We start from the raw sequence: 15,958 nt of genomic DNA on the forward strand, positions 1-15,958 counted from the left end.
AGCAGAATAATGTTGAATTCCCTCGCCTTATTTGCTGCATTTTTCTAGGTTTGCAGCAAGTTACATTTTAATTGCCGCATTTAAGCAGTAATGTCTATGTCTATGTTGCTGTTACTTTACCCTGAATATGAAATATGGAGAATACATTAAATAATTTCCTGTATGAACTTTTGTTGCTAATATGGAACTTGTATCCCTTATATTTCAGCATTCAGAAGCAGTGAAGCTGAAAATGCAGTCTGCTGTAGAAAGAGAAGGAACTCCTGGTGATGCTGTCAATTTGCAAACTGTCGAGAATATATCACAGGGAGATGCTGATATAGATATGGAAATAGATGATACCAACAGCATAGAAGATACAATCTTTGCAATGAACAATCATAAAGACCAATCATCCACAAAGACCACAAGCTTAACTCTGACGGAGCTGGCTCAACAGATGGCTGTTGATGATAAAGATGATGATGACATTGTGAACTCTATATGTGATAGCAGTCATGTCTTCGTTGGGGGTTATAAGGTAAAATCTGAAGACTCGGGCCTCCTCGGCTCTATTCTTTCCAAGCATGGGGATATTGCTGATAACTGCAATTTCAAAACACCATCAGTTCGTTCTCTGTTCAAACAACATGTATGTGACATTGTTCAAACTTTGAAGAAGACTAGTATTGCATTCATCACTACGAGTGAGCTTGAAAAGATGGCAGCTGGCCTTAGTGATATTGAAGGAGCATGTATAGAAGTTGGATGGCTCAAAGAGAGGCTCGTTGAGATTTACGAAGCAAAGAAAGCTATCCCTATGCTTGGGCCATCATCCGAATTGAGAAAGACTCAAACTGAACGGAAATTCAAGATTCAGTGTACAAAAGCACTTGTGGAAGAGTACAAGAGAGAGATTGTTATTAGAGAGGAAGAACTTCGCAATTTAGAGGAAAAGTTGCGCATGGCTGAGAGTGTACTTTCTGTTGACGAAGAGGAGGCTACGACAGCAGAAATGGTGATTGGTGAGTACAAGGACAAGTTGAGGCGCATTGTGGAGTTAGGCTCCTTGCATTGTGGTCTAGTATGATTGTTACTTTCGACAAACAGTCACATTCGGGGTGAGTGACTTCTCTTAAAGTTTTATTTTTCTATTTTCCTTCTTCCTCTCTGAAATTTGGGTGGTTGCTCCTATTTGAACGTGTCATTGGTGATTTATTTGTATTATCTGGTGCTTGGAAACGTACGGTTATGTTTGTGTTTCTATTGTTGCCATTCAGAATCTTGGTTGCATTAAATTCTGTTCCTGTTTGTTAATGGCTTCAATAGGAACTATCTGCCATATGTTTGTGATAAAAAGATTATTACCGGATCAAAATGTCCATATGTTTGTTCTGTTTCCAATGGATTTGAAGTGTCAGTGGATTTTAGGATAAAATAAGGCATTTTCGATCCCAACTTTAAAATATGCTTTATATGCTTAGTTTTGACTTTCTAGAACTCATTCCAATCCATTTATGCATATTTAAGGCTCATTGTGTCGTTATAGGTCATATTTAGGCTAAAGTGCCATTTTCGCTCCCAACTTTGAACTTAAGAACCTAATGACTCATTTTAAACTTATTATATGATTAATATGTTTAGTTTTAAGTTTCTAAGACTTATTCTAATCTGTTTATGCACATTTAATGCTTGTTTGATAGTTATAGGTCATATTTAGGCTAAAATGAGGCATTTTCGCTCCTAACTTTAAAATAAAGAACCTAAGCACTCATTTTAAACTTAATACATGTTTAATATGCATAATTTTAACTTTATAAGACTCGTTCCAATCTATTTATGCACCTTTAAGGCTCATTAGGTCGTTGTAGGTCATATTTAGGCTAAAATGACATTTTCGCTCCCAACTATGAACTAAAGAACCTATACTCATTTTAAACCTACTAAATGTTTTATATTCTAGTTTTAACTTTCTAGGACTTATTCCAATCCATTTATGCACATTTAAGGCTCATTGTGTCGTTATAGGTCATATTTAGGCTAAAATGACATTTTCGCTCCCAACTTTGAACTTAAGAACCTAATGACTCATTTTAAACTTATTATATGATAAATATGCTTAGTTTAAGTTTCTAAGACTTATTCTAATCTATTTATGCACATTTAATGTTTGTTTTATCGTTATAGGTCATATTTAGGCTAAAATGAGGCATTTGCGCTCCTAACTTTGAACTAAAGAACCTAAGGACTCATTTTAAACTTATTACATGATTAATATGCTTAGTTTTAAGTTTCTAAGACTTATTCTAACTACTTATACACATTTAAGGCTTGTTTGGTCGTTATAGGTCATATTTAGGCTAAAATGACATTTTCGCTCCCAACTATGAACCAAAGAACCTAAGGACTCATTTTAAACTTACTAAATATTTTATATGCTTATTTTTAACTTTCTAGTACTCATTCCTATCCATTTATGCACATTTAAGGCTCATTGTGTCGTTATAGGTCATATTTAGGCTAAAATGACATTTTCGCTCCCAACTTTGAACTTAAGAACCTAATGACTCATTTTAAACTTATTATATGATAAATATGCTTAGTTTAAGTTTCTAAGACTTATTCTAATCTGTTTATGCACATTTAATGCTTGTTTGATAGTTATAGGTCATATTTAGGCTAAAATGAGGCATTTTCGCTCCTAACTTTAAAATAAAGAACCTAAGCACGCATTTTAAACTTAATACATGTTTAATATGCATAATTTTAACTTTATAAGACTCGTTCCAATCCATTTATGCATATTTAAGGCTCATTGTGTCGTTTTAGGTCATATTTAGGCTAAAATGACATTTTCGCTCCCAACTTTGAACTTAAGAACCTAAGGACTCATTTTTAAATTATTATATGATTAATAAGCTTAGTTTTGAGTTTCTAGGACTTATTCTAATCTACTTATACCCATTTAATGCTTGTTTGATCGTTATAGGTCATATCTAGGCTAAAATAAGGCATTTTCGCTCCCAACTTTAAAATAAAGAACCTAAGGACTCATTTAAAACTTATTACATCTTTAATATGCATAATTTTAACGATCTAAGACTCGTTCCAATCTATTTATGCACCTATAGGCTCATTGGGTCGTTATAGGTCATATTTAGGCTAAAATGACATTTTCGCTCCCAACTTTGAACTAAAGAACCTAAGGACTCATTTTAGACTATTAGGACATTGTCATTAGTTTCTTGAATGTTAAAATGTGATATTTAATTTGTATTTAATCTAATGTTTAATTTAAATTTCTGTTTTTGTAAAGGTCTACACTCCGAGGATTGCGCCTTATGCGAGGAATTTGATGTGGTTCGTGAGCAATGGACTAAGTTTTTTACCAACAAGTATTTATTATTGGCTTTAGCGCGCTTGATCGAGTTGGTTTAGTTGTTATAGAATAAATTTTATATTAAAATGTATGTTTATGTTGAAATTGGGACATATATTTAAATGTAATATGTGCACTTTGGTTTTGGGATATATAGTATACAAAACTCCAGTTGTTGTTTTTATATTTGTTATACAGGTTGCGTTATTCTATTATTGTTTTGACAGGTTTCTATATTTGGTGCAAGGCACTCTAGGTATCCCTAAACAAAATTAGAATTTTCCCGCCAAAAGTGCTTTTTTGCAGCGTACATATATGTTGTACGCTGCAACAAGGGAAAAAAATTTCGCAAAAATTCAGAATTGTTGCAGCGTACAAATAAATGTACGCTGCAAAAAATTGAGTAATTCAGACTTGTTGCAGCGTACAAATAAATGTACGCTGCAAAAAGTTGAGTCTTTTGCAGCGTACATATATATGTACGCTGCAACAAGTCCAAAATTTTGCCAATTTTTTGGCACTTGTTGCAGCGTACATCTAAAAGCCCGCTGCAACAAATCACTTTTTGCAGCGAACATTGTACGCTGCAACAAGTTCAGACTTGTTGCAGGCCCCCTAGTTGCAGCATACGATGTACGCTGCAACAGGGGTCTAAAAGCCCGCTGCAATAAGGGTTTTTTCTACTAGTGAATGGCGACTCCTATATTACTAGTCAATTGGGTGTATACTCACAGGAAATCCAATTACACTTGATTGAATAAAAGAATCGTCACACCCACGAGGGACGAGGTCACGCATTAGCCTCGTGCTTTTTCGACCCCCTCACAGCTGCCTGTGCCTGTTCTTTCTCATTGAAGAGGAAATTCTTCATGATAGTCATGGCTACGGCAAGCTATTCTCGAGAAGGGAGTGGAGGTCTGCTAGTTGTTGCGGCGGTAGCCCTTGTCGGCTGTGATCTAGCCACTGATTACAGTTTCTCCCCTTCGTCGGATCTTGAATCCGCTTGGACAAGGACGTCGTCCTGGTTGTCATTGTTGGGAATTTCCATTTTTCAAGTGAATAATGGGGTGTTTTTCAAGGCTTTGAAGTGTTCTTCCCCACAGACGGCGCCAAATTGTTCCGATGTTGAAGTGGATAGAACAATGGGTTTCGAATGAAGTCCCTTTCGAGTGTGTTGAAGATCTTGCTAGCTTGAATGAGTAGAGTCCGAATTCACCTGCACAAAGACAAAGTTACAAGCCTCGGGGGTGTTTCTGAGGAAAGCCCCTCCGATGCCTAAGTAAGAACAATGCTCGGATTCTAGAGAGAGAAGTTCTCTAGAGAGTAGTCTTAAGGCAATAAATTGGACGTACCTTGAGGTGTGAGCCTTGGCGGCTTATTTATAGTGTTTGCATAATAAATGCCCATAGGTCATTTATTGCTATTGGGCCTTGGGCCTTGGTTGATGGCTGAATAGCCTTTTGGTTGTGGCGGGTTTGATGTTGTTGTTTTGAGCCATTGGGCTTTGGACTTAGTGGCCCAATTGATATTCAATTGGGAGCCCAAACACTTATTACTCCCTTCGTATTTAATTAAAAGATACACTTTGATCGGTGACATAATTTAGGATAGTGAGTTGAATTTATTAAAATAAGATGAACGTCAGGTAGTGGATGAATTATTATTGTAGTAAAAAGAGGATGTGGGTAAGTGTAGGGACCACAAAGAAGAAGAAAAATATTAATATAATTGGAAGTGGTGACCATGATAGCCAAAAAAGGAAAATGTATCATTTAATTAAATACGGCCAGTTATAGAAAGTGTATCATTTAATTAAATATGGAGGGAGTACAAATTATATCAATCACTAAGTACTAACTTTATAATTACTTTCCATGCACCGCGATACTCTTATGGACTATGTTGCACGGAAACGGGTAGGGGGCGAGTACGGAAAACGGGAAAAACAAAATTGTAAAAAACGGGTACGACAAGGATTCGGCAAGAAAAGAAAATAGAATTTAACTAAATTAAACATCCATACATAAATAGTTCAAAGTTCAAAATACCAAAAAAACAACTAAATTTAATGTCTTAAAATAGATAAAGCTTAGACAAAGCACATCAATCTTCAAAGAGCAACTCATTTTCTAAATTCGACTCATCTAATGAGAGTTCCGCAAACTCTAGAAACCCAACATCCTCCAAAATCAAATGGATCTCCACCAATATCCCTCATCTTTGTATAAAGCTCCCGATATTCTTCGGAATTCCTTGATAAAAGGCGAAGATTGTTGTGGATGAAAATCAAATCTCGGGTACGACTTGGATTTAGCTTGTTCCTCCTAAGTGAGTGAATGAAGGAATATGTACTCTAATTTCGCTCACTACAAGATGATGAAGTAGGTTGCCCAATCACTTTAAATGCAAAAGATTGGAGGAGAGGAGTTTGTGCTCCAAAATTTTGCCCACCAACTCTTAGGATCCATAGAATGCATCCTTGAAATACAAGTTAAATCCTCAAAAGGACCACTCTTCATAGAGAATAAAGCATATTCATCCATCACTTTACCAACATCACTAGTAAGTGCAAATAATCTGCGAAAGCACTTCATTCTCTATGAGGAGCAACTCCAGATGGAGCTCCAAGTAGTCATTCATCACTACAGAACCATCAATATTTTAAAAAAGAAAAATTATAGATTTGTGTATTAATATAATAAGATAAAAAAAAATGTCAAAGAACATATACCTCGGGTTCAAGGAGTGGCTAGACTATGGAGAGGAGTATTTGTGAGGGGGTCGAAAAAGCACGAGGCTAATGCGTGACCTCGTCCCTCGTGGGTGTGACGCTTCTTTTTGTCAAATCAAGTGTAATTGGATTTCCTGTGAGTTTACACCCAATTGACTAGTAATATAGGAGTCGCCATTCAGTTTTTAACGACAATGAGAAAAACTGACAAAACCCGGTTATCGTGACATAAAGGGAGTGCAATTATGTTTGACCACGACGGCCGTAGGTTCCCTTGTGATCCCTGGTGTGGGGATCTCTCAACATACACCCGCAAGGTAGAGATTGAGGGTTCGGGGGACTGTAACTACCGAGAGGAGTACTCGCTCGTCGGTAACTCTAGAGGCAGGATATCCTTATTAGCTCAGCATAAATAATTGAAGGGACATGCGTTAACTATTAAACTAATCTGAGTTGATTTTAGCAATATGCAACATATAATACTAGATCGATCGCGATTATCTGATTTAAATAGCATTAAGGGACCTAGAATGATAATCCAATTTCCCAAAAATATTATATTTGTTAGGCGTGGTAGAACAATCAGATTTAGTTAGTTTAACAGTTCATAAAAAGGGCGAGGAAAGCAATTAAATCATAGAAAAGGGACACATTACGACGCACCCTTGAGAGGTGCGTCACGGTTCTTAGAAAACTAACCACTTTGACTTTGCTATTTCTCCTTTTTATTTAACGAATCTCAAATTATGGGACAGGATACGTTCTGTTCGATTTATGGATCGATTGCGACAGAATGCGTGAACAATTTCGCAGCGTGAGGCTTAGGCTAGGGGTTGGAGTCAATACTCAGAATATGAATTGTGTGTTGTGTGTTGTGTGTTTCACGTCGAACTTAAGGCCCTATTTATAGAAAAGAGTTCGTGGAAAGATAGAATTGCAGAACTCTAATCCACGAGGAATTAGGAAAAAACACGTACCAGGTATTTTCAGCGCCCAGGCCTGGGCGCCGAAGATTTCGGCGCCCAGAGCCAGGCGTTGAAAATAGGATCTGGGCTGTTTTTTCTTAGTCAGATTCGGATTCCTAGAATCCGGAGTATTTGAGATTTAATTGAGTCTTTTAGTGCGTATTAACCTTGTGACGGGATGCGTCTGGACCCGTTACGAACTCTAGGCTCGTCAGGATTTTAATTAATACGTAACTCTTATTTTCGAATCGTATTAGGAATAGGATTCTCTCGCAATTTCTATCTCATTTAGGATTTATGTTGGAGTGCAACACCTAATTCTGACAGGTTTCTATCTTTTATGACTTGCCACTTTTAACAACTACCCATTACGGCAGTTACTATTTTTAGCAGGTTTCTATAAATAGCAGGTTTTGGGTGAAATGAAAAGGGGAATTGAGATTCGTTATTTTATAGGAGATGCGTTGTCAAGTGGAGATTTACGCTTTCATCATCGAACCTTCCCTTTCGGAAATGGGGACAAAAGTAGGTGTCTACAGTATTACTTTTTGCCCAATGAGCTACCAAGATTTCATAAACCACATGAAAAAAGGGACTAAACTTCGGATGAAGACGACATTCTTTCTTGTAAATCTCAAGCTTCACTTGTTCAATTATAGAATACCACATCTCATACACTAAGTGAAGGCATGGTTTATCGGTGCCACAATACCTAATCTTGTCATAGATAAGCCTTGTGATATCAACAATGTAAGCTAGTTTGTCCCACCAATCATCATTCACAATCTTCTCTTTCACAAAGTTTTCCTTGCCCATGTCTTCTTCTCTATAAGAAGTCCATTCATCACTTATAACCATGGCTTGAATACCTCGTTTGATAAGCATAAATCTCTTAAGAATCTCAATAATGGAGGCAAAGCGAGTATCTACCACAGAAAGCAACTTAAGAGGAGAAAATCTTTGGAACATGGCCAATCTCATGTTATGGTTCACGATGAAATTTTAATTTGAATGGCATCCCCATAGATTTCAGTGATCAAACTACACTCTTCATAAGTTTCATGATTTCTATTCACATTCCTTGCCGCAAAAATATTCTTCAAAGCAAGATTAAGGGTATGAACAACACATGGTGTCTAATAAATGTGAGGAAACTCACTCTCAGTGAGCTCCCTAGCCCCTTTGCAATTTGCTGCATTATCAGTTATGATTTGCACAATATTTTGATGACCTGCTTCTTGAATGACTTCTTTCATGAGATTAGCAATGAAATACTTATCTTTCACTTCACCAAAACAATTCACATTTTTAAGAAAGATTGGACCATGACCAAAAGTAGCCATGAAATTAATGAGAGGTTTTTTTGTTGGATCAATCCATCCATCAGTGACAATTGTCACCCCTTTTTCTCCCCAAGTTGATTTTATTGGTATCATTAGCCTCTCTACAGTAGCTTTTTCTTGCACAAGTAATGTAGTTTTAAGCTTGTTGTAACCAGGGGGTTTGTAACTTGCTATATTATGAGTGGCAGCAAAAGTAAAGGCCCTCATATAGTGTGGATTACTAGCAAGATTAAATGGCAACTCTCCTGTGTAAAACATCCTTGTAATTTCTTGATCCAATTTATCCCTAGTTTCAATACTAAAACATCTAGTAATTGGTGATTTAACATAATTCCTTTTCTTGAATGTAGCATCGTAGTCCAAATGAAAAATATATTCACTAGGCAAAGGAACTTCTCTAGGGCCCGAATCAAGTTTCTTATTCTCAAATTCGTCATCAAGTTTTTGCATTTCAAGTTTATCAACACGATAAGCTTTCTTACAACATGCAATTCCTTGACCCATAATTTGAAGGAAATGGGCCCTAACTCTTGAATAACTAGATGTTCGGATTTCATTACAAAAGTTACATCGATATTTTCATGTTCCACCAACCACCCCTTATTTTTCAATTCTTGTTACTAACCTCTACAATGAAGGAGAACCCTCACTTTGCAATGATTCCGCACCAATGGACACACTACCCATGCTACTACCAATATCAGTACTTTGTTGTTTAGATTGAGATGACATATTTGTCCTAATAAAAGGAAAAATAAACATATTCAGCACAACAATTCAACACTCAACACTCAAGTTAACTTAATAATTAACTTACTGCCTAAATAACAAAATCAAAGCAAACAGAAAAAACGAAATATAGAAACGCAACACTCAATCAAATACATTTGAGAACCGAAGAAGTGAGGAAAGGGAGAAAAAATAAAATAGAAAAAAAAGAATAGTCGTAATGGTTGAACCGTGACATACAATAGTCAGATATGTGCCCTATTAATGTATCTTATATATATATATATATATATATATATATATATATATATATATATATATATATATATATATATGCAGTGAAATTAAAAGTGTTAGCAAACCCCTTTAATATGTTTTATACGTGAACAATTTGATGGAGGTGGTGTAAGCTGCCTTGATTTTTGAAATGACCTTACGCAAAAGTGCAAAATAATTGCTCATTGATGACTGGTTATCTATGTACAATCATACACACTCTCTATTAAAATATAAGTACTTAATATGTAACACACTTGGTCGGTAAGACATCTTAGGCAGGATCCCCTAAGGTGATGAACACATTGGTGGTATGACACATCGTGACTTAATATTTTAGTCGGAGCTAACTAGCACGACCTAGGCTTATTCTACTCCTTTGAGTTAAAACCACTCACTGGGGGTGTGCACACTTAAGGACTAAGACCTATTTTGGTGGTTACACCCATTAGGATGGTAGTCTTGAACTACATTTATGGTGGAAGTTATCTTGTTCGCTTACCTCTAAGTAATTAATTGACTGCTAATTATGGACTGGGTGCGTGTGCTTGTTACGTGCTATCTGTGCATGAAATGTTTTAAGATAAAATGTTTTCCAAAGTAAGAAACAGGTTTTCGAAAATGTTTTACAAGGTGAAGTAGTACTTACTCAATTTCTCCTGATTTGTGGTTTCTTTTCTGTATATGTTTTTCGAACTTACAGGTATGCATGGCAGGTCATGAGCGACCGTTTCACAACAACTACTAGCAAGTCATTAATAACGTAGATCACCTAAAGACAATTAGTTTGGGTTTTATTTAATTCTTTTTGTAATGACATTTTGGGTAGTTGGTTTAATTTATTTATTTACGACAATGTTGGTTAATTATAACGGTTGAATGGTTGATGGATAATATAGCCTTACATTTGGGTTGTAGCCTAAATGTGGCGGTAATACCCTTAATTTATTGTTTTATGCTTCCGCTATAAGTCATAAACAGGTATGGAAATTGGGGGTGTTACATAAATGATTAAAAATTAAAATGTATAAAACTTGAAAATGAATTAACGGTGAGCTTAAATAAAAAAATTTGACTCACTTTTATACATATAACTCGACTTTTATTCATTAAAACTCAATGTTTATTCATTTTCAAGTTTATACTTTTCAAATTTTATTTATTTAGTTCACTTTTTTTTCCCGCTTTTCTCACCAATTAATTTACGAAAATGCTAACATAATCTTAAATAAATTTACTTTTAAGTCCGACCAAATTATTCATTTAAACTCACATTTTATTCATTTAAGCAAACAAGCTATGGAAAATTAATAATCAATCAAAGTGATTTGTAAGTGGAAAATAACTTGTTTAATTGTAAATAGAATGACTTAAAAATTCTATTTATTGATTTCAACTCGTAGGTCTGCACAAGGAATACTAATATGATAAGGAAAACTACAAACTGAACTGAAATCATTGGTGAATATTGACCTTTAATTTATATTTTTATTTCCTTTTTGTAACTCGTATTTTTAATATTTTAATTTTCAAGTTTCTTGATTCTCCCCTTGGCTTCATCTCGTGCTCGAGATCCAAGTCACATGTTCGAATGTCAACTCAAACTCGTGATTTATGTTGATAAATTTTTCCAAATTGTACAGGTTTGGTCATGTCCAGTACTATGTATGATCATGTCCAGTAAATTGATGTTTGTTTGGTAATGTCAAACCTAATGTTTGGTAATGTCCACAATTCATAATTAATTATAAAATCATGAATTGTCATCATCTTCTTCCATCTTAACGCATGTACTATTCATCATCTTCTTCCTCATAATCCTAGTAGCTTCCATGGCCTGTAAAATTCCCGAGGATAAGTTGAATTTAAAAAAAAAAGTAAATTATATTATATCGAGAAGTCATCATATATGTAAAAAAGTGGGATAACAAAAATAAAATTAGAAGCATTTAAGAGAAAATTTAAGCAAAATTGTCATTGATGAGAATTGAACACAAGATCTCCCAACACTCAATCTCAAACAAGGATGGATCTAACACTGCTCCAACAACATATTTGTGAAACTTATTACAAAGTTTAATCTTTAACCATTTCATGTCTCTTATCTCCTCTTTGTGCTTCACTTCCCCGTTCTTGTCGCGACCAACTAAGACGCGTCTTCCCCCGACCACCCACCTTCAACCCCTAACCGCTGCCCCTCCACTCTCCCGTTTCCCCTTCCCTTTCCTAGGCCACTTTCTACTGCCAATATCCCACCTCCCCTTTCCCTTTCTACCGGCACTCCTCCCTCTCCCCTTCTACCGCCATCCCTCCTCTTCCATCTCTCCTCTCCGGCCACCATAGCCGACAACCACCACCCTGTTGGAATATATCGTTGCTTTGCTGCTCTATTTACTACTTGCTGTACTGCTTGCTGTTATAAGCATTTGATGACTCAGCAATGCCACGTCATTATTCTGTTATAACCAACTCTTGGTTGTTAGAAAGTTTGTTATCATTAGCATAGAAGCTTCTAGATTATAGCATCACTATATATATGTATTAGATTAGCTGCTGTAATTACTTCAATATTGTGAACTACAAAATTCTGTTTTGTTGTTTTCCCCAAAACTCTAACATGGTATCAGAGCAGGTTCTTACCTGATTCTCTTCTTCCTGAAAAATTCCGCATCAAAATCACGCAAAAATATTTCTGAAATTCGATTGATCGAGCTAAGTTCATTCTTCATTCTAATTCTTCTTTGTTCTAAAAGTGTTTGATTCCTGAATTCTGTAATCAGAAATGTGTTTCTGTTGCGATTTGTGTTGCAATTTATTCAAACTGAATCAATCTAAGCTGGTTCATAATCCTGGAAAATGGCTGAGATTATGGGAGATTCAAGAAGAAACCTACCACCAAACCAAGATCCTTCGAGCATTTACTATATCCATCCTTCAGATGCTAACTCAACTCAGCTGGTTTCTTTTAAATTTGATGGAGAAGGTTTCACTGGTTGGAGGAGATCTATGCTGCTTGCTCTCTCAGCTAAAAACAAAATCGGATTTGTGGATGGTAGCATTGCCAAACCTGATGTAGGAACTGCAGAATGCAAGGCATGGGAGAGATGCAATGATCTGGTTTGTTCTTTGGTTCTAGGAAATCTGAGTGAGGTGATTACCAAAAGTGTGATGTTTCTGAAATGAGCTAGAGATGTGTGGCTGGATTTGGAAGACAGATTTGGATATGCTTCTATGGCTCAGGTGTATTCATTAGAACAAAAACTGGCTGAGATAAGTCAAGGTGACAAATCTGTTTCTGAATTTTTTACTGAGATCAAGTCTGTGTGGGATGCTATTGAGGAAGCACATCCAATGCCATATTGCACCTGCAATAATTGTACATGTAATGTGACTAAAAAGTTTTTTCAGAGACAACAGGAAAAGATGGTCATGCAGTTTATGATGAAGTTAACAGACCAATATGCCACCATAAGAGGAAATGTGTTTATGATACCAACACTACCTAAGGTCTCAGAAGCCTATAGACTGTTTGCTCAAGAAGAGAGGCGCCAAGAAGTGTCCAAGAACATTCATCCACCAGAGTCAATGGCTTTTGTGGCAGAAAAAAGGAGGTTTGGTGGAGATCATTGGAACAACAGAACCTACAAAACTCAGGTCACTGGATCACAACAAACTGGTTTTCAAAACAACAGGCAAGGAAAAACAGGATCAAGCTACTTTTGCACTCACTGTAAGATACCAGGACACAATATTGAGAGATGTTTTAAGATCCATGGATGTCCATCTGGTTTCAAACATTTCAAAGATCAAAAGACAGCAGCTATGTCACATGGCAATGAAACAAACACAGAAATATCAGCACATCCTACTAGTGAACCCAACACTACTATCACAGTGGAACAATATCAACAATTGATGGAGTTGATGGGTAAACAACAACAGATCACTGGAGCTCATAATTCTGGAGCCAACAATTCTGTGCAACAACATAATTTGGCCATGATGGCAGGTAATATCTGTCTGCTTTCTGCTAAATCTAATTGGCTGCTTGACAGTGGTGCTTCAGATCATTTCTGTCATGATTTGTCTTTGTTTTCTAAATATAAATCTGTTGCAAATCAGTATATCACAATTCCTGATGGCAGTAAGGTAATGGTCAAACACATAGGTTCAATTACTTTGAATGACCAAATTACTTTACAAAATGTGTTATATGTCCCAGATTTTAAGTACAACTTAATTTCTGTCCACAAATTGTGTAAGGATTTACAGTGTGAGATGCATTTCACTCATAACAAGTGCTTTGTTTGTTGTCAGAACGGGACATTGATTCCTCTTGGTGATGTCAGTTCTGGATTATACAATGTGGGAGAACAACAACTGACAGGAGCAGTTTCAGTGCCTTCACATGTTTGCAATACAGCATGTTCTTTAGATATAAATAATGCCAAATTGTGGCACTTAAGACTAGGACACCTACCATTCAGTCAACTTAAGCTAGCACATCCTAGTTGTGAGGTCAATTCTTGTATACAGGATACAATTTGTCAAGTATGTCCTGCAGCTAAACAAGTTAGAAAAGCTTTTCCTAGCAGTAGCATTAAGACTACAACACCTTTTGAATTGATCCACATTGATGTTTAGGGACCTCACTCTGTAAAGACTACCACTGGTTGTAATCAATTCCTCACAATAGTTGATGATTTTAGTCGTTTTACTTGGATTCACATGTTAAGAAATAAGAAAGATACAATCCCTGTGATGACTGATTTCTTAACTATGATGCATAATCAATTTGGTGTTTTTGTCAAATGTGTCAGATCAGACAATGCCAAGGAGTTGTGTGAGGGTGATTTAAAGCAATTATATCTGAAACATGGGATTCAAACTCAAACAAGTTGTAGCCATACACCTCAACAAAATGGGGTGGTTGAGAGGAAACATAAACACTTGTTGGAGACAGCAAGAGCTCTCTATATTCAATCAAGGGTGCCTGCTAGGTTTTGGGGTGAATGTGTTATGTGTGAAGCATATTTCACTAGTGGAAAATGACTCATTTGCATCGCACATTTAAGGTCATTTGCGTCGCACATTGCGCGACGCAAAAGGTCGCGACGCAAATGACTAAAAGTCATTTGCCTCGCACAAAAGTGCGACGCAAATAACTCTCATTTGCCACGCACATTAGCTTAATGTGCGTGGCAAATGACCTTTTGGCGCCAAAAAAAAAAAGTCATTTGCGTCGCACATTAAGCTAATGTACGACGCAAATGACTTTGAATTTTGTAAAAAAAAATAGGTTTCATTTTAATATATACATATATATATATATATATATATATATATATATATATATATATATATATATATATATATATATATATATATATATATATATATATATAAATGAAACCTATTATATAGTGAGTTCAGCAAGGCAACGAGCAACAGAGCAAAAATGTGAGTTCTGAATACGACACACCAGTACGTTTTAGAGATGGAAAAGGCTTCCAAGTGGCTGAAAGTAGCACCAAACACTTGTAACAGACACAATATATTCTTTTGGGGAACAGGCAAACCGCCACATATGGCTGTCTTAACTCATTCGATACAAGCATAACTGTATAATCACCTTGACTCATACTCTAGTGTTAAGTGTTAACAGAATAACTGATCTAGGCAAGAACCTAGAATCAAAATTAATCACTTCAACAAGAAAGCAATCATGTAACCATGTGGGCAAACTGAAAATAAAAGACAAAAAGAAGAGCAGCTGCAGCTCAGCCCTGGAATAATCAGCTGCAGCTCCTAGAATGGAAAGAAGAGCAGCCATCCCAGCAATCTCCTTCTTGCTACGAGTCCCAACAGCAATAGCAGCTCCAACTATAGCACCTGCACCTGCAGCATTAACCTGCACAAGAAGACCTACTCAATTCGTATTGGATCAAGGGTCTCCAACTATTTTCAGTGTAGGCATATGCAGACATGCAGTACAGAATGCGCAGCTGATAAAATGAACAAGTAACAATAAGGAGTACTCCGTAATGTTAAGACTTAAGAGCATCTGAAATATTCTAAGGAGGCGGATCAGCAGGACAACTGATTGCCTAGCTTTCACTAATTTGTTAAAAGTTGCTGCCTTGCAGCTAAACAGACAATAATTCACGGTTAAGTGTCTTGATCACCCCCATGTAGATATTCACGGTTCTTATCTTTTAATGTTACAATCAATCCATTTTGGGACTTATCACTCGAGACACGGATGTAATTACCAACAAACTCAACCTCATAAGTTAGGGAACTCTTTGGGTGGGTGGGTTGGGTTGTGGACGAAGTGATTTATCCTACGAAGAAACTCACATCTGAAAAATCGGATGTCCTAAACAGCTCTCCTAAGGCAAGCAGGTCATACATAAACGCTTCCAGAACAATAATAGTTCACAAAGAATATAAATAATGAACTTCAAAGTATAGAAATATTAAATCTATGCATATCATAAACAATTCAACAACAATTTTTTTTGACTTCAGCTGCTTGGTACAATTTCTTTCAGAA

At 36.2% G+C, this 15,958-nt stretch overlaps 1 protein-coding gene across 1 annotated transcript; it reads left to right on the forward strand.

Annotated features, from left to right (window-relative positions):
• Positions 1-646: 646 nt before the first annotated feature.
• Positions 647-3,500, forward strand: LOC110783433 (uncharacterized). The gene is made up of 2 exons (XM_021987772.2): positions 647-1,100; positions 3,296-3,500. The coding sequence occupies exon 1, from the start codon at positions 701-703 to the stop codon at positions 1,067-1,069; it is 369 nt and encodes a 122-aa protein (XP_021843464.2). The 5' UTR covers positions 647-700; the 3' UTR covers positions 1,070-1,100; positions 3,296-3,500.
• The last annotated feature ends 12,458 nt before the right edge of the window (positions 3,501-15,958 follow it).

The sequence above is a fragment of the Spinacia oleracea genome, chromosome 3, assembly GCF_020520425.1.
Source record: "Spinacia oleracea cultivar Varoflay chromosome 3, BTI_SOV_V1, whole genome shotgun sequence".
In the NCBI taxonomy this organism is placed as follows: domain Eukaryota; kingdom Viridiplantae; phylum Streptophyta; class Magnoliopsida; order Caryophyllales; family Amaranthaceae; genus Spinacia; species Spinacia oleracea.